General features: G+C 37.6%; 1 protein-coding gene across 1 annotated transcript; it reads right to left on the bottom strand.

Moving 5' to 3' along the window:
* Window positions 1-4,775: 4,775 nt before the first annotated feature.
* On the bottom strand, window positions 4,776-7,430 carry LOC146696895 (cobalamin binding intrinsic factor-like). The gene is made up of 5 exons (XM_085475237.1): window positions 7,127-7,430; window positions 6,360-6,431; window positions 6,082-6,211; window positions 5,378-5,493; window positions 4,776-5,264 (listed from the first exon to the last, which is right to left on the bottom strand). Exons 2-5 carry the CDS (start codon window positions 6,424-6,426, stop codon window positions 5,203-5,205), a joined length of 375 nt encoding a protein of 124 aa, XP_085331363.1. The 5' UTR covers window positions 6,427-6,431; window positions 7,127-7,430; the 3' UTR covers window positions 4,776-5,202.
* Window positions 7,431-20,299: the final 12,869 nt, after the last annotated feature.

Here is a 20,299-nt window from a genome sequence, read left to right as displayed (position 1 = left end):
TCAGGAAGCTCCCCTGGCTTCTGCTCTGCAGCTGCTGAGTGAGCCCTCATCTGGGACTCTCCTCAGCTCTTTCTGGGATAGTGGCGCGGCTGCCCCTCTGTTGGGCTTCATTGGTCTCTTGTGTTCTGAGGGGCCTCTGGATGTCTGGAGTTTTGATCTCCTCCATACCTGCTTCAAGCCCTGGAGGACGGGGCAGTGGCCCCCCCACACCCTCTAGCAGATCATTACATGAAGGAACCTTTTAAATACAAGCGCGCTCATGCTCACAGGTGTACACACGGGTGCTCACACACACAAATTACACCCTTTTTGGCCCCTCCCTCTCCTGTTTCTACTTCAGTCATGAAACTGATCAATGATCAGCTGATTGTCTCTCTTGTTTGTTTATCGCCCACTTTGCGCCAGAAAGTAGAAACCAGCGGATGTCGCGTTAAACAACAGCAGCACGTTTAAGCTTGATCAGCTGTTGTTAGAATTTATTTAATATTAATTTCTAGTATCAGCTGATGTTTGCTGGAGCCACAGCTGTAAAGCTGCTGGTCATGATGTCGGTTTGGATACGTGGTGAGAGGGAAACAAGAAGATGAAACCAGGAGATGTCCTTACTGAATCATCAGAGCTGAACAGGTGATGGAGAAACAGGTTTACCTTTAGGTGACATGAATGAGTTGAAGGGAAGTTATGAACTGTTTCTGAGAGACAAATAACACCAGGATCCTTTTCTATGTAGCTGACAGCTGGTAACGTTGCAGGGGCGGGTCTAGCAAAGTTTTGCCAGGGGGCCAGGTAGGGCATTAACAATGAGAGGGGGGCACAAAGAAATCCTTTCTTATTTGCATTTAAAATGTCTAGCTTTTAAAAAATAATTATCTGAATCTTTCAACAAACGATTGATAGATTGATGCATATATACCATCAAGACAGTGTACATCACTGTCACAACAGCGTTTGTTTTCATTCAAAGGCTTTATGATTTTTCCTATAATGGTGGGCCGGGCTCTAGTCAAAATGCCCAGGCCGATTTTTTTGTCCCAGTCCAGCCCTGTATGTAGCTCATCTGCAGTCTGGTGTTGCCTACATCTTCCTATTCAGAAGGCAGAATTTCTGAGTACAATCAAAGGACCACGGCTGCAGTTTTCATGTTGGATGTAAAAAGCGCACGTGACGCTGTGACGTAGGCTAGAATCATGGCGGCGGTCAACGACGGTCCAGGCGTGGGATTTCTCTCGTGGAAATATGCACATTATTTTTTCCTTTCTATTGGTAGGTGGCACAGTGCACTTGTGGCAAGTAAACAAGCTAGAAGACTGGCAATCTTGCTGGGTATCCAGTTACGGAAGCAACACATTAACAGGAGAATTCTGAGTAAAAACCAAAGTTACTTTCCCTAGTAACTAGTTACTTTGAAAGTAACGAGTAACTTGAAGTAACTGAGTTACTTTTGATAGAAGTAACTAGTAATGTAACTAAGTTACTAATTTAAAGTAACTTACCCAACACTGCATGAAACTAGTTGTATCCATTTGCTCTCATACAGCTCAAAGTCTAGTGAAATTAGCAAATCCTTAATGTAATTTATCCACTTTTTGTTGGTTTCTACTCCATCAGAGCCGGCAAAAGCTGACGACTGTCCTTAGGCCATTCAGGTAAATAAAACAATTTTTAACTTATTGTTACTGTTTCTTCTAAAAGCTCTATAGTTGACAGTTATTGTGTAGATTAATAATTATTTTCTTTAACTGTCTATTACAGGTTTGTGACTGAGCTTCTTGGAGGTGAGACATATGTCTCATGTTCAGTGGTTTTACCTGCTTACTGCCACCTGCATCACACCATGGAGGTCTCCAATGATGACCCAGACTACATGGTGAAATTTAAGACTGCCTTTACAAAGAACCTATTCCAACATGTAGCTACACTCAACCATCAGTGGCTCAAGGGGGAGAGGGAGAAGAGGTTTGGATCAGCCTTGACGTTACTGCAGGAACAGTGTAAAGATGCCACCACAAAGGAGCCAGCAAAGACAAAGAGCCTCCTCCTCTCTTCATTGTCTCCAGACTCTGATTCAGATGATTCAGATGAGGAAGCCCTGTGTAACAGGGCCCTGAGCAGAATCCACCATCAGCGATAAAGACTGCCCACTGCAGTCTAATACAATTATTTAATACAGTCTAACACAATTATCATTGTTGTTTGTTGAATCCTAATGGCAACTGTAGTGTGTAATCAGGTATAAACACTTTATTTACAAGACAAAACATCTGTTACAGGTCATAACAGAGTTTAAATGTGAAGCTGGTCAAATAACCTTTCATGTTTCTGCCTTAGTTTTTTAAGAAGAAAAACTGCAATTTATGTTGAAAATATTATTATTATTATAAGAGACACTACCATTTTAAAAATGTACTTAAATTAGCATTTTATTTTTTTAAATTGAGTCCCACCCCTACTAATTAATTAATGAAAAGTGTTATTAATTAAACAAAATTTAAAATAAACACATTATTAAATGATTTAAATAAAACAAATATGCATCTAATTAATTATTGAACTATTTATTTAATTAATTAATTACAATTTTAATTAAGCAGTGAAACATTTAAATTATTTAATAACATATATAATTAATTAATTTTGTCCCTCATGGCCTTCCATAAAAGACAAGCCCCAGCTAGACTAATTTAAAATAACAAAGAACAAAATGTTTCTCACCACCTTCAGCTCACAATTTTTTCCTGACCATCGAAATAAATCAGGATCTGTAATCTGATATGTAAACATATAAATGTCTGAGTATTGACTAGAATGTAACAAAACAAAACAAAACAAAAAACACCCACCAACGTCACACCACCCAAAGAAGTTCAATATTTGAGAACACTAATACAAAAATTCACATTGTAAAAAACAACTAGTGACAGTTTCTGAATGGTATCTAAATATATTTCACAATAATGCAAAAGCATGTAGAATACATTAAATTTTTTGTCATAAAATAAAAATGCTATTCTTATTCACTTTTCAATTGTCTTGTTAATAGTAAACACATCAGAAACAAATATCAAACAGAAGAGATACAAACTAGAGGAATATATACAAAAGAAGAGAAAGGCACACAATGGAGAGCAAAGTGCTTGGAAGCAGTGGAAAAGGACTTGGTCTAATAATGAGTAAGCTGAAGAGGAAATGGGTTTGCGCTCATCTAGAAGATCTTCGTGGTTAGGGGAGTTGGCTGGCCCATCCTTAACACGGTTCTGTTTTTTCCATCCCATTGTAGAAAAGTGCTTGTTCATATGGGGCTGTTTGATTGTGGGGGTGATTTCTCAGATGCTGAGCAGTCCATGAATTAACCTGAGGTCAAAGACATTTGTGCAGCTGCTGATGATCTTTCCAAAGACGCCACTGCTACCTTTTTATAGGGACACTGTTAACCTGCCTCAAGAATATATATAAAACACTTTGGCTAATAACAGTTCTCTCCTAAATGTAACAGTTTTTAGTAGCTTCTTAGCTTTGTTGTTAGTTGTCAGAATACTTTTACTGTAAACTAAATGTTAGTTTTGCAGTTTGACCCAGGGATGTAAAACTCAATTTACATCATGAGCCACTTACAAGCTACTTTGATCCTAAGTGGGCCAGCCAGTGAATTTACATGATAAATGTGTAAAATTACACAAAAAGTAATTCATTATCCAGACTATCCCATATTTCTAAAGATCTAAAAGATACTTTCTCCTGTGAATTTATATAGTAGAGAAATTTCTGTCATTTAATTGTTTATCTATTAATTACTTTGCTGTAGTATAAATGAGGCGGGCTCTTTATTAATAGGAAAAGCTTTAAACTTATGAAAATACAGTTAGAAGTTCAAAATCTATGCACTCCTTCACATTTTCCTGAGCCATCCAGAGGGTCGGAATGGAGTCTTTGACGGGCCGTGTTAAATCTCCCAATTCTTTTATCTTTGGGCTGAAGGAAGAACAGCACTCGGTGTATAAATGCTCAATCAACAATCTCTTCATTCCATACGATTCTCATTATTCCATACAACACTTTGAGCATAAACATCCGGATGGGAGATGTGGACAGGAGGGTGTCCGCCAGATCTGGAAGTGTATGACTGTTTCTCACATTCTTATAGCTTCAGCCCCCCTCCAAAGTCATAAAACATAAACATCCACATTCTTTCTCTCTTACGGCGCCTAAGTGACGGCTTTGGCTTCCTGTTTTATCTCTGCCTGATGAGATGGGGCAGAAAACCTCTACAGTATGTTCTGTTCTCTTTGTAATCAGAAAAGGAAGGCCATGATTCTACACAAGCAGCATTTCTTATAACTCAGCAGTATAATGCATCATAAAACAGTGTAATGATTTCATAATTTTTAATCCAAGGCATAATGTGGCCTATAGCCGTATAATGATTCAACAATTATTTGATTAGAAGGATAAGGTGGCATATGTATGATAATCTCACAGCCGTTTCTGGCCTCTGGCCTGATTTTTGACACCCCTGGTCTAGAGCTGTCATTGTTTTAGGATACATAATGGTGGACATGCTAACAACACTTTAAATAAGCCTGTGTAAAAATAAAACAAACCAAGGCTAGAAACATTTTACTTGGACTACAAGTTACATGCTTTATTTAATGCCTGAGGAAGATAACACTAATAATCAGTAACATTTTATTCAACAATAAAAATGCACTCATACAAAAATTATTCAGCAATGAATTTGATCTTATTTTGCCACTCTAATAAACCCCCAAAAGCTCACCATCCTTTTACAGTAAAACTGAGACCACTTGTAAGCATCAAATATGGAATTTGAATGTAAAATTATGGCAGTCAGGGGCAAGTTGAGAAACTACTAATTGCTCTCAAACACAAAAGTTGCCATAAAGGCAGTAAATTAAAAAACAGTTCAAGTTGTTGTATATGTTTTACTGACTGCTCTTGTGACTAATGGAGTTTTCTATTACTCCAGATTACTACACTGTGGCAGAATTGTAGATTAACGCTGTAATCTTAAGTCATAAAGTCTGACAGAAACCCAGTAAAAGAATCTAAGCCAGTGATAGGCTACTGATTTATGATTAGAAGACTCCCAAGCAAAAAAATGACACAAGTCAATTATTCACCTCAACTTGCCAAAGATCAAAGTGTATTGGTTGACCATGAGTCATAATAAGACTTTAGATGGTCTTAAATTTTCGTGTATTTCAGGGTGACGACTTCATTTGCAGTTGGAAGGTAACATCCCATACCTGTAAAAAAATGTAAAAGTTCAGAGAATATTATATAATACGACAAGTTAGATTGTGTGCATCAAATGTCTGACCTCAGCTTATCTTACACATTGTGAGATTGGTTCACTCACCAACATTGAGTGGGGTTGTACCACTCAGCAGTTGCCAGTAGTGTGATGAATTTCCTGCCAAACCATTTACACTCTGAAGGAATGGTCCATAGTCATCATGTGGTATGTACTGAAAGCTGGAAACATAGGGAATGACTTTTTAAAGAGTGAAGTGGACAGTTTTTAATATAACTATGAAATCCTTTTTAACAATGCAAATAGTTTCACTCTCTATGTTTTTACACATAACTCTGCATTCAGTTATTAGTTATTATTAATCTCTGGCTCTTTTCCACGGTGCGTCTTTTGTCCTGTCTCCCTCCCCTCACACCCAGCAGGTCACAGCAGATGGGTCCCCCTGAGCCTGGTTCAGTGCGAAGTTCTTCTCTGTTAAAAGGGAGTTTATCTTTCTACTGTCGCCAAGTGCTTGCTCATATGGGGCCATGTGAAACATTAATGAAAGGAAGGCATTTCTTAAAGCTAAAGATGTTATGTGATTTTTGACTGTACTGTACATATACAGGTTTATGTGGTCTACTGTAAGAAAAAAGTATGAAGATTTGTTTTTTTAAGATGTCAACAAACATTCCAGGGCACAATTAGTCATCTGGAATTAAAAATTCACACCCAGATATACGGGGTCTTAATTTTAATTAAAAGTTAAGAGAACAAAAGTAAATGTATGGCTTCTTCTAGTAAGGAAATAGTTGATGTGATGGTCTTACTTGAAGCCTTGGTTTGAGTATCTCAGTCTCGTCAGTCCACCGAAGAGGCTGCCTCTATAAGCAGTAAAAGTGTTGTAGGTCTTAATGTTAGTGGGTGGCACATTCACTTGCACTCTGAAGTTAGTGTTACCTTAAATAACAAAGGAGGGTGAAGTTAGTTTACCGAAGATGAGCAGAAAAACAATAAAGGCGATTAATCTATGTGACTTTTCAAGGATTTTTTGGCATTTCTTTTTGTTTTTTATTTAGCAACACAGGAAAAAAACACTAAAGGTTACCCTGAGCTGATGTCCCAACAAAAAACAGCAGCAGCAGGGCTGCAGAGAGGAGAGCAGGCTTCTTCATTTCAACTGCAGGGCAAACATAAAATTTTGATATGCAAACATGAACACAAACATACGTTGTGGAAAGCAGTTCCTGAAGACTGAGTATCACCATCCCAAAATACAGCATTTATAATGGAATAAAACCTCTTCATGTTTTATTATTATTTTTATTTGGTACGTGAGTTTATCAAGTCATCTAAAAGTGAGGTGTGCAATATTAAGGAAGTTCAGCAAAGTTAAGCTTTTCTTGCTTGATAAACCCTAAAGTCTAAGTTGGAGATAAAGAGTATCTCATTAGTGGTCATCAACTTTCCCTGTTAAGTCAGGCTTTCTGCTTCAGACTCTGAATGCCCAGGATTTCATGTGTCATGTTATCCCTGTGAGTGTAGCCTACTCTAACCAGAGACGTTAGCAGATGATAAAATGGTGACAAAAATCTGTAAAAAACATGAAAAATGTAACAGAACCGCACAGAGCAGTAAAATAAACATTTTAATTCAAGTAAACTATTTTAATGTTGACCACTTTGGGTGCTGCCTTTTATTTCTAATATAAAGACTGCATGTTAGAAATCTGAAACCTTAGACTGGATACATTTAAATATTAAAGGTTACTGTGCCTTTGAAAAAAAAGGAGACATGGAAATCGCTTTAGTATGTTAGTAGATCAAAGGTAAACTGCTTTTATTTATTATCAATGATATTTAAAAATATTCTTACCTTTTTCAAGTTCTGTTTTCAATAAATGTGTAAGAATGCAGCCGTGGAGGTTGTAACTTTTCAGTTGAACAGTTCCTCCTCCTCAAGTTGAAGCTGAACTACAGATTAGGAACTTTTATACCTCTGCGCCACACATAGCATTATACAGAAACAACCAATGATGATACACAAAAATAACCAAGCCCTTTACTTGTGCAATCAAAAAAAAGAGAAGCTTAAATCTGTGTTGACTAACCATGGATGTTATCGAATGACAAAAGGTGACCATGTATATTAAATTGCATAGGAGGACTTTTAATTCATATAACATTTGCTACATCTGGCAATTTTTTCTGCAATTAATTGTTTAATTGCAGGTTTGAATTTGCTGTATGTGTTCCCCTCTCACTATAAAAGGACAAAAAATAATGCTAATTTAAAAATGTAATGTGCAATTTTTATTAAGGATTTTCACAGTGAGAAAATCCTGCGTGCTTGTGTCTGCAAATCCTTTATAAAGTATAACCTTATATTAAATTGTAATTTAATGAATTGTGTATCCTGTGTATTGCTTGCCTTTATCTTGGTCCTGTGTAAACAATGTGGAAATTGTTTTACACTGTTTAATAGGAGCACAGAGAATTTTTCACTTTTGCCTTCTTGCTGAGTAGCCATGCAAGTAGGCCAGGAGGGTGACCTAGAAAGTTAATCGTGTTTCCAGGATCTCTGTTTGAATTTACACGTACCTTATTTGTCAGACTTCAGTCTTTGTTTTTCTTTACATAATTGAGCACTTTTATTCCTTGACAGTTAGAAGACTGTAATGAAACAATCAAACAGTCATCTCAAATGCATGTGTAAGTTAGGTTGAGAAATGGTAATAATTTGATGCTAAGCTGTATCATTTGGAACATAAATACTTCATGAATACTTCAAAGAGTAAGGTGTGCTGCCGACAGAAAGTACATTGTGTGGGTTTGATCCTTTTTCTGGTTTGGTGCTGAAACTTATTAGAAGACTCTTCTATTTCCTTGTTCTACCCAAACCAGTTGTGGCAGATAACTTGTCCGCCCTGAGTTTGTTTTTTTCAGTCTCAGTCTTTCCTCCCGACCTAATTTGTGTGCATTCATTTGTTTTTCAGGTTTGGTGCTGAAACCTCTTGTAAGACTATTTTCCGTGTATTCTTCTTTCCTTTTTCTTTCCCAACCATTTGTGCCAGATAACTGGCATGCCTTTAGTCTGATCTTTTAGTCTCAGTTCTTCCTCCTTAGCTAGTTCCCTTTGCCTCTGCTTTTTAAGCCCTCATCAGAGCCATCAGATAGTCTCTCACTACCTGTTCTGTCAGTCTACAGTCTTGCTTATACTGTTTGCTCGGTCTTGCCACTGCTGCCATGGAATATGGAATGCACAAAGTGCCAAAATGACTTAAATAAATACATAATTTAAATAATGAATTAAATGTGTTGTTAATTAATTCAAATAGGTATTGTAACTCCCTCCAAGTTGAAAAACAGACACAATGTGTTTTTGATTTTTACTGGCATTTATTGGACACAGGTGCTACCAACGATGCCGTGAGAACTGTATAAACCCAAGGTAAACAAATCAATAATCCTAAATCAACATTATCTCCTAAAAATGACAAAAGAGGAAAAAAGATACAAAAAACATTGGGTCACAGACCCAGCCCTGTGACAGTAAGGAGACCTATTGCTAATGCTTTGGGTTCCAAGTTTTGCTCGTAGCTGGTAACTAGCTTTAACATATAAGTGAGAGCTAGAGAGATGTTGGAAGGCTGTGCCAGCACTACTTCATTCTTTCTGACATGACACAAATCAGTGATTCAGATTTAGTACACTTTATCTGAAATAGAGCAAAAGTTCAAACTGTTCTGATAATGCAGGGGTGATGTTTTGATTACTAAAGTTTCTGCTTTTTCTCATTTGTTCTCATCACATCGAAAACATTAGCTAAGGTTGCCTATGTCGCTAAAGATTATTAGCTAATTTCAGCTTTCTGAGTCACTAGTCTGCTTGTGTATCGCGAGTTACCAGTAAAGGAGCTGATGTGCTTTATTATTTTACTTGTAAAAGATTTCTATTCCTATTCTGGGCTTCATTTCTTGTTTACAGTACAGCTCCAGGTCCAGGTTATAGCGAGTCAAAGGGTGTTACTTATCTCTGTTCAGTAGCAGCCTGTATTCAGTCTGAATATTGGTGTAAATTTACATGGGTTTAAATTCAGTTTCAGTGTTACATTTAACTTTTGGGAGACAGCACAAAGACTGACAGAAGAGGAAAGAGAGGGAGAGAAAGGGACAGAGCAATGGCTGTAGAAAACTCTTTTCTACGACTAAAATTGTAAAGGGAGTTTAGCTTCTGTTTTCCCCATATTCATCTATGATGATTTCACATAACTAAGCAGTTTGCTATACTGATATCAAATATGAATGCCCAACCTGCTCATATATTATATCGTATATTATCATCATAATCTGATCAGATTATATTACTATGTAATCTTGAAGTTAAATGTGTTTGTGCATGACCGTCAGTGCAAAGAAGAAGGGGAGGACAGAGCAGCAAGAAGCAGGTGAGTAAATGGGCAGATAATGAAGTTTGTGTGAAGACTGTAATGAAACAATCAAACAGTCATCTCAAATGCATGTGTAAGTTAGGTTGAGAAATGGTAATAATTTGATGCTAAGCTGTATCATTTGGAACATAAATACTTCATGAATACTTCAAAGAGTAAGGTGTGCTGCCGACAGAAAGTACATTGTGTGGGTTTGATCCTTTTTCTGGTTTGGTGCTGAAACTTCTTAGAAGACTCTTCTATTTCCTTGTTCTACCCAAACCAGTTGTGGCAGATAACTGGTCCGCCCTGAGTTTGTTTTTTTCAGTCTCAGTCTTTCCTCCCGACTTAATTTGTGTGCATTCATTTGTTTTTCAGGTTTGGTGCTGAAACCTCTTGTAAGACTATTTTCCGTGTATTCTTCTTTCCTTTTTCTTTCCCAACCATTTGTGCCAGATAACTGGCATGCCTTTAGTCTGATCTTTTAGTCTCAGTTCTTCCTCCTTAGCTAGTTCCCTTTGCCTCTGCTTTTTAAGCCCTCATCAGAGCCATCAGATAGTCTCTCACTACCTGTTCTGTCAGTCTACAGTCTTGCTTATACTGTTTGCTCGGTCTTGCCACTGCTGCCATGGAATATGGAATGCACAGAGTGCCAAAATGACTTAAATAAATACATAATTTAAATAATGAATTAAATGTGTTGTTAATTAATTCAAATAGGTATTGTAACTCCCTCCAAGTTGAAAAACAGACACAATGTGTTTTTGATTTTTACTGGCATTTATTGGACACAGGTGCTACCAACGATGCCGTGAGAACTGTATAAACCCAAGGTAAACAAATCAATAATCCTAAATCAACATTATCTCCTAAAAATGACAAAAGAGGAAAAAAGATACAAAAAACATTGGGTCACAGACCCAGCCCTGTGACAGTAAGGAGACCTCTTGCTAATGCTTTGGGTTCCAAGTTTTGCTCGTAGCTGGTAACTAGCTTTAACATATAAGTGAGAGCTAGAGAGATGTTGGAAGGCTGTGCCAGCACTACTTCATTCTTTCTGACATGACACAAATCAGTGATTCAGATTTAGTACACTTTATCTGAAATAGAGCAAAAGTTCAAACTGTTCTGATAATGCAGGGGTGATGTTTTGATTACTAAAGTTTCTGCTTCTTCTCATTTGTTCTCATCGCATTGTTTCTCCACACAAAGTGTCATTTAACTTATCTATCCATGAACCAAATAACACACAATGACTCATTAAACTGCAGGAATCTCTTAAAGACGTAAAAACCTGTATGACCTCTAATTTCCTGCTTCTAAATTCAGATACAACTATCTATTGTACTTAGCCATGTGGTTTATAACCTGATGTTTATTCTTGATGGGATTATTTTGGTCTCTAGTAACACTGTGAGGAATCTTGGAGTCAGTTTTGACCAGGATATGTCCGTCAATCTGTATATTAAACAAATGTGTAGAACTGTTTTCTTCCAGATCTCTAATATTATTTCTCCCATGCTGGATTCTCTTTGTTGGCTTCCTTTTAAATCCAGAATCAAATTCAAAGTTCTTCTCCTCATGCATACATACAAGATCTTGGATAATCAGGCCCCATCTTATCTCAGTAACCTCATAGCACTGTAAGATCCCAGTAGAGCACTTTGCTGTCAGACTGCAGGTTTACTTGTGGTTCCTAGGATAGTAGTACAATGGGAGGCAGAGCCTTCAGCACTCAGGCACAGGTTCTGTGAAACCAGCTCCTAGTTTAGATTTGGGACTCAGACTCTCTACTTTTAAGATTAGGTGTAAAACCTTTCTTTTTGACAGAACATTTAGTGGCTATGGGCACTGGGCTAGATCAGGTGACCGTGAATCCTTCCTTAGTTATGATTCAGTGGGGGCTTTCCATGATGCACTGATCTTTTTTCACTCAGGATGTTTGTAGACACCACATAAGTTATTTTTGATCTGTAGCTCCATTTCACAGCGTGTCTTTACCGGACCTCGGCTGCGGGTTTCCCTTCAGCCATTGAGGAATAATGTGTGAACTGTGTTGAGGTGCTTCCCTATATCTTGCTCTGGTGTAAACTGTGGACATTATTTAGTGGGAGCACAGAGACACTTTTTCACTTTTACCTTTTGCCCTCACTGAGTAACCATGCGTGTAGACCAGGAAGGGGACCAAGAAAGCGTATCATGTTTGTGTAATCTATTTGTAAGTTGCATATTAAATATTTTTCAGACTTTGGTCTTTTTCATTATGTAATTGAGCAGTTGTATCAATTGATAATTAAATCACTATAATGAAACAATCAGACAGTCATCTCGAATGAGATGTTTAAGTTACATTGTGAAATGCTAATATTTTGGTGTTGAGTTGTATCATTTGGAACATGAATAACACATTGTCAGCATTCATGCTTCACAAAGTAAGGTGTGCTGCCAACCAATGGCGTGTCCAGCGGGGTGGCCTGGGGGGGCACAGGCCACCCCCCAAACCAGACTGGCCACCCCAGGTGCCACCCCAAAGGCAAAACAATAAAATTCAATCAAATATCAAATGTCCGATTATGTTTTCACGGTGACGCTCAGATATCCGAGTGTAAGTGAATGCAGCATCGCTTCTGCTATGCGCATCACGTTAGCAAAGGTAGGAGAGCCAAGCGCGAAAGACGGCACTGCAGGAAACAATTTTTCGGTGAAAGAAAATGAGGACAGAATAAATGTCCCGGTAAGTAATATCAAGTTTGTTGAGTTTAGTAAACTTCGGTGAAATTAGAATACCAAGGAAAAAAATAACACTTAAAGAATTATTGCAGCTGTGGAATATTTCAGACAGTATGCTACTGAGGGCAGCTAACATAAGAGTTATGAGTTATAAGATATAATCTAAGTCGTAACATTGCTGTATGGAGCTGCAGATTTGGTTGCAGGTTAACATAGCTGGACTGGCCATCGGGCATACCGGGCATATCCCCAGTGACTTATTTTTTATTTTTTTTGTAATGGCATGAACAATGAGAGGTGGTGGATTGGCCAGATGCAGGTCGATGTGTAGAAATAACTCCGTTGTTTGGTGGTGGCTATGACGGGGCTTCCACAGAGGCAACAGGTGGATGAGGGAAGGGGAGGCAGGAGGAGAGACCCGAAGCAGCCACCAGTCCGAGTGTCAGGTGAACTGAACTTTAGGTAAGAAGTTATGACCTGCAGTCTATCTGGGTCAGATATAAACCAAGTTTAGGTGGAGTTTATTTTCATGTTGCTGACTTTTTACTGTCAGTTGCAATAACTCATACTGCGTTCTAGCCAGTTTGACGGAGTTTTTATACAGCTGGGTGGGTGCTATGATGTTACTGATAGTGAACTTTATTTTATTTATAAGGTTAGTAGAGTTGCCAACGGCTCCTTAAAAAAATGGAATGGTCCCTCATTCAGAGAAAATATTACGCGTTTCGTATTGAGCTGAGAAGAGACGCAGTTTGTCCCGTACTTTAGCTAGAATGGAAAAAGACACAAAGCTGGATTTATTCTGTCTTTATGCTGCACAGCTGCCTCTTCTTCTCTCATTCTCTCCCCCTCCCTCTCCTGTTGCTACTTCAATCATGAAACTGATCAATGATCAGCTGATCGGCTTTTCTCTCTTGTTTGTTTATCGCCCACTTTGCGCCAGAAAGAGGAAACCAGCGGATATTGCGCTAAACAACAGCAGCACGTTTAAGCTTGATCAGCTGTTGTTAGAATGTATTTAATATTAATTTCTAGTATCAGCTGATGTTTGCTGGAGCCACAGCTGTAAAGCTGCTGGTCATGATGTCTGTTTAGATATGTGGTGAGAGGGAAACATGAAGATGAAACCAGGAGATGTCCTTACTGAACCATCAGAGCTGAACAGGTGATGGAGAAACAGGTTTACCTTTTAGGTGACATGAATGAGTTGAAGTTATCAACTGTTTCTGAGAGATAAATAACACCAGGATCCTTTTTTATGTAGCTGACAGCTGGTAACTGTGCAGGGGCGGGTCTAGCAAAGTTTTGCCAGGGGGCCAGGTAGGGCATTAACAGGGAAAGGGGGGCACAAAGAAATACTTTTCTTTCTTATTCTCATTTAAAATACCTAGTTTTTATTAAATAATTATCTAAATCTTACAACCAAAGTTTTTATCTGACGTAAAATGTATAGAAATCATACATATACCAACAAGACTGTACATCACTGTCACAACAGCATTTGTTTTCATTCAAAGGCTTTATGGCTTTAATACCTGGTGGGTCGGTCTGTAGTAAAAATGCCCAATTTTTTTGTCCCAGTCCAGCCCTGCAGGTTAATACTGGCAGTGTCACCATGCCAGCTGACTGTATTTCATCATCAGCCAGTGTTGTTCTTTATCAATATTACCAAAGTTTACCATAAGGCAGCATAGAAAGTATTTACTTGCTTTCAGGTGTTATTCAAATGTTAGTCTTTTCAGTTGTTTCCCCACTTTTTTCCTGTTTCAAAATCAAACACCAGTTTGTGAGAAGATTATCTTCTTTTTTTAACAGGCAGATAAAGTTTTGCATTGGCATTGGCTAATTTGTCAATTGTTTGTTACAAATGTTCATATTTTAATATTCAAAAATGTTTTTGCCCAAAACATATGTGCACTATATGTCAGTAAAAATACTATGCAAATATTGCTGTCCTTGAATGCTGAGTAAGCACTGACAAAGCACTGGTTGTATCTCTTGTACTTTATCAACGCAGTATCTAAAAACTTTGCACCGTAGTGGTTAAAATCTCATTCTAATAAGAGTTAAAAGTGCATTTGGTTATTAGGTTTATAGGATTATTGAATTATGGTTAAGGGTTGGTAGAATTTTTTTTTTTAAACATTATCTGCCAATTAAATCTGCCACCCTTCTCCAAATCTGTGCCCCTACCTGGCCCCCCCAACAAAAATTTTCTAGACACGCCACTGCTGCCAACATTTTTTGGCTTCAATTGCTCTTCCAGTTTGGTGCCAAAACTTCTTAGAAGACTATTTTCCGTGTATTATTCTTTCCTTTTTCTTTCCCAACCAGTTGTGCCGGATAACTGGTGTAACCGGTTTCTGCTTCATCCCGCTGCAACAGTTCGGCCCAAACAGACTCCTCGACTCTGCGTTGTGTTGTGTTTTTTAAAAAGACAAGGAGTCTCTTATCGATCGTTGCCACTTTATTGCCTGAATGGAAACAATGGTGTATTATCAGTGCACAGGCTCGCCACACACCACTCCGCACAGCACACTACGGCAGAACATCTCGTTAGCATTCCGCTTTAGCATACAGTTTTACACAATAATAAACAAATGAAAAGTACATAAAACTGATGTTGGACATGTGTCCACTAAGCACTTATTAGACTCGGTGCTCGTCAGCTAATCAAACATGTTTTACGTGGCTGTACTACTTAGCTATATCGTGTGCGGAACAATACAACTCACCTCTCGTATGGCTACGGCAGACTGGCAGCGATTACTGCAGCCAGCCTCACCTAACCAGCCACACCGAGAGGCTTAGCTAGTTCCCTTAAAAAGCCCTCATCAGGGCCATCCGATAGTCTCTCACTACCTGTTCTGTCAGTCTACAGTCTTGCTTATACTGTTTGCTCGGTCTTGCCACTGCTGCCATGGTATATGTAGTGCACACCACATAAGTTATTTTTGATCTGTAGCTCTATTTCACAGCGTGTCAAAGTAGTGCCAAAATGACTTAAATAAATACATAATTTAAATAATGAATTAAATGTGTTGTTAATTAATTAAAATAGGTTTTGTAGCTCCCGCTAAGTTGAAAAACAAACACAATGTGTTTTTGATTTTTACTGGCATTTATTGGACACAGGTGCTACCAACGATGCCGTGAGAACTGTATAAACAACATAAAATAATCAATTTTCACAGTAAGTTGTTCTTAATGAAAACACATCTTGCAGTGCACACTCTTTACCCACAGGTGGAAAACTTCGTTGCATGTGTCTCCAAATCTGTACCAGGCACCAACTAAGAAAGGAAAGCATGCTGCCCTCTACCGAGTGTGGCGTGTAACTGAAAATACTGTCAACCCAAACAACAGACTGAACATTGGTTCCACCCTGGAAACATTCTGTAAAACCTTTAAATGTGAGTTTTTAAAACCAACAATGTATACATTACAATCTGATTTATTAAAAATAAAGTATCTTAACTTATTTATTGCAACTTAAAACCATGAAATTATCTTAAACTGCATAACTGCTGGTGACAGCAGCCACAGGTATTAATAAATTAATTACATAAATAAATAATTAAATAACAATTAATGTCATTGAAAATCTTTTAAAAAATTTTTTATCATTTCAAATTTTAATTTATAATCACATTTAATGAATTCATTATCTGTTTCATTAAATAATTATTAATTTATTAATTCTTTAATGGTGTATTTCAGGGGTATTCAACTAAAATTTAAAGAGTTCCAGCTGGAGAAAATTTCTTGAAGCAAACATCACAATGTCTAATCACATAAACAGTGTGATAAATGTATCAAAAACATTTTCATTATATGTAGTATATAAAAAAATATTCTGTTCACGCAACATAGAACTAAACATATATTTTTGACTAGTGACATGTTAAATGCGCACATTAAAAATTTTAAAGTAGAGGTCCTTTTCAAAATAACAGAAAATAAGAAAATGATGCATTTTGAAATAAACTAACTACAGAAAAATTACATAAATGGAGGAAAAGCTTGTATTTCCCCTTTTGTGTTTTATTAGGCGATCAACCGACTGCATGTGGAGAACTCCAGCATTTACTCATTAAATGCTCTATTTTCACTTTCCATGTTTCTTTTTTTGCACAACCATATTTTTTCCTGATTTTTCGCTCCCTTTCTTCAATTCACTGTTTTTCTATTTTCTTTTTCTCCACTTTCTCCAGTGCTATCGTCTGTATTTCTCCCTTTTTTTTCTACATTGCTGTCTTTCTTCTTCTTTCTACTCTTTTCACATGTAACTCTACGCTGTCAGGGCTGCAGAGTCCAAGTGTTTAGCACCCGGAATGCACAAATTTAATTGACTGAGTGGCTGAACTTGTATCCAATTTGCCTGTGTTTCTTCAGCCAGAGAGCCGCTACCGTAAAGAGCAGAAAAACTGCACCAATTAAAATAGAAGCGCCCATCAGGTTTTAAATCTGTTTTGGTTGTGGGTCCATGTCTGTATGGGACAGTTTGTGGGTCTGGACTCAGACTCACAGTGTTAGTGACCTCTGATGTATTCAATTAATTCTTTTAGCACTCTAAATGAATTAATTTTATTGGTCAACCTCAGTCATCAAACTCAGGGGATTAATCGAGGTTAATGCTGATTAAGTCAAAACCATTGTTTTGCCCTGGTGGCCATTCTTCTAGTGGGCATTTCTCAGTACCAAGTAGGCCAAGTGGCCCACTATAAAACCATTCTATACACTTTTACCAGATGTGTTTTCTGCTGTATGCAACCTTTTATGATTTGTTATTGTGGACCTGAGAGACCTCTTGTGGACACTTTGGAGTACTGCTGATAACGCAATCCAAAAACACAAACAATATTCTTTTGTATCAATCTATAATACTTCAAATTTAAAAAGTTAAATTATGCTTTACAATACACCCATACTCACCAGACACAGCACCGAAGTCAAGTTTCTCCAAATCTGACAGAAAAACAAATTCAGTCAGGGAAATAATTATTTGATCTCCTGCTGAATTTGCAAGTTTGTTCATATGCAAAGAAATGAAGTCTCTAATATTTTGGCAGCATCATTTCAATGCTGAGAGACAGAATATCAACCAAAAAAGGGGGGGGGAACCACATTATATAAAATTTATGGATTGATTGGGATTTCATTGAGTGAAGTAACTATTTGATCCCCTACAACCCAGCCAGAGCTCTAGAAACCTTCCAGCCTCACCACCATCAGAGCCAGAGACAAGAGTGTAGACCTGCACAAGGCGGGAAGCGGCTACAAGACCCTCGGCAAAAAGCTTGGTGAGGAGACCGCTGTTGGTGCGATTATTCAGAAATGGAAGAAATATAAAATGACCATCAAACACCCTCAGTCTGGAGCACGATGCAAGATTTTACCTCATGATGTGAGGATGACTATGAGAAAGATGTGGTCAGCTGAGACTGGAGAAACACTTGGATGAGTGATGAAACATTTCTCTCACTGAAACATCCAGATGAACAGAATCAACCTTTTGGTCTCCATAAGGGTAAGAACTTGTGCTCTGGAAAAAGGATATTGGATGGATCATTAATAGTTTTATGAGCCTCGTGAACAACTTTTTTTTTTTTTTCAGTTTCATAGATAAATGAACTGACCCCTAGGGCCAGTCATTTGGATGTAATTTGCTTTTAAGGATTTTTCTTTCATAGTCTCTCTCCATTAAAATGAAAATACCATAAAAGTGTCTGTTGTTTTTTCATTGTCCTTGCATAACCAAAGTGCATTTGAGCTTCAGGGCACAAACTGATGGCCGGACATTCTCCTTGAGGATTTTCTGAGAGCAGAATTCATCGACCCATCACTTAGAGCAAATCATCCTTGGGGATCATTCAGATGGGTTTTTTGTTTTTGTTTTGCAAATTTAAAATGAGCCTTCATCTTCTTTTTGGTCAGTAGTGGTTTTCTCCTTAAACTCTCCCATGGATGCCATTTTTGCCCAGTCTTTTTTTTTATTGTTGAATCATAAACTCTGACTATAAATGAGACAAGTGAGGCCTGCACTTCTTTAGATTTTGCTCTGTGTTGTTTTTTAAGGGTTTTTTCTTTTTTTTTGGTATCAACTTGGATGAGTTGTTGGAGTAATTTCAGTAGGCCAGCCATTCCTGGAATTGACTGTTCTTCCAGGAATAACTGGGTGACATGATGCTTTCTTCCAGAACCAATAAGAATAGAAAGATAGATTTACATCACACCTGACAGCATATTTAACATATTTTGACTATCAGCAAAACAAGAAGTGCTAGATTGAGCAGTTAAAGAGAAAGTGGGTTACCATCAGAAAGTGATATACTAAAAAATAAATTACTAACTAAACTTGTTGAAAGGAAAGTGTTCAAAGACATTCCAGACTTTTAACAATTTCCCGTATCTAAATAGGGTAGTCAAGTATCATATATGTCAGTCAGTAATGACTCAAGAAAGTTACCTGAAAAAAGTTCAAACATTTGCTTTGAAGGGTTTGGTAAATCCTTTTCTGTCTATGTAGGATCTCTGAGCTCTGTGTGGTGTTCTTGGTTAGCTGATATCATAAATGAGCCATTTACTTGAATTAAACTGAGAAATTACATTGACAAAAATCCTCGGGTACCTTTTAAATGTACAGTAACTGATGCTGTTCTTTCTAAATGAAGTTTCTCCCTTTCCACCACACCCTTAGTCACCCTAAGCTGTGACATGTGTTGTTTGTCAGTGGTGGAGATTTTAGTTGCCATACTTTCTCATACATGTTTTCTTTTTAATAAAACAATCGCTTCTGCTACTAACACAGCATTTTTTAAAACTATGCCAATTTAATGCTTCTAACTTTGTTGATGGCCAGAATATTTGTAATATGATGATAGTCAGGTGAGATCTAAATTTTAACATATTTTATTTATTGTGTAATTAGAAGTTGTAAATATCAACTTCTTGTTTCCACAGTTTTTTTTTTTTTTGGGGGGGGGGGGGGGGGGGGCTGCTGGTCTTTGGTTTGCTCCTATACACAACACCACAGAATCAACAACAACAAAGGTTACTAAAATAAAAAAAAAACAAAACAACTGTTAACATTTATTTGTTTTCTACTGTGATATCATTCATATTAATATCACCATGTTTCAGTGAGCCTGCTGTGACTGTGCACCTAACACAAGTCCACAGCTCTGGAGACACCGCTGAGAGCTGAGTGAACATTAAATGCATTCACACTCTGTATAGATGGAAGTATGCAAATTTTCAGACGATGTTTGCAGCACTGCATCCCAGCCTGACCGCAAAGATTTATCATGTGTGTTTCGATAAATAAATATTTGTTAACAGGATGAGTTACCCTCCAGTGAATTTGAAGATAACTTTATATTAATGTCACTTCCATCCCTTTTTCCTAGGGCGAGAAGCAGGGTACACCCTGGACAGGTCGCCAGTCTGTTACAGGGCTAACACACTCACATTAGAATCACTACCCTAACGTGCATGTTTCTGGATTTTGGGGAGGAACCCACGCAGACACGGGGAAAACACGCACAGCCGACACTGAAACTCTCCACCCTGGACCTTCTTGCTAGAAGGTGGATTTAGTATTTAGTATTTATTTATTTATTGTCATTGTCAAGAACAATGAAATTGCGTTTGGGGCTTCCATACAACCCAAAAAAAAGAAGAAAATAATAAATACCCCTTAAAACCCAAGTGTACATATTTAACCCAGTGTGACTCCAATGCAATAAGACAATCCTTAGCAATAATGTTCGTAGAAATTCAGACAAAGACCTGAGAAACATGACAAAATACAACAATGCAACCCATTCAATATTATTGTACTGTGAGATATGATATCAGATATGATAGTTATCTATTTAAGAAAGAGGG

The sequence above is a fragment of the Copadichromis virginalis genome, linkage group LG12 (genome assembly GCF_057382275.1).
Source record: "Copadichromis virginalis isolate Kocher_CV1m ecotype Utaka linkage group LG12, C_Virginalis_male_GT1.1, whole genome shotgun sequence".
Taxonomy (NCBI): domain Eukaryota; kingdom Metazoa; phylum Chordata; class Actinopteri; order Cichliformes; family Cichlidae; genus Copadichromis; species Copadichromis virginalis.
This window is presented reverse-complemented; position numbering and strand designations above follow the sequence as displayed.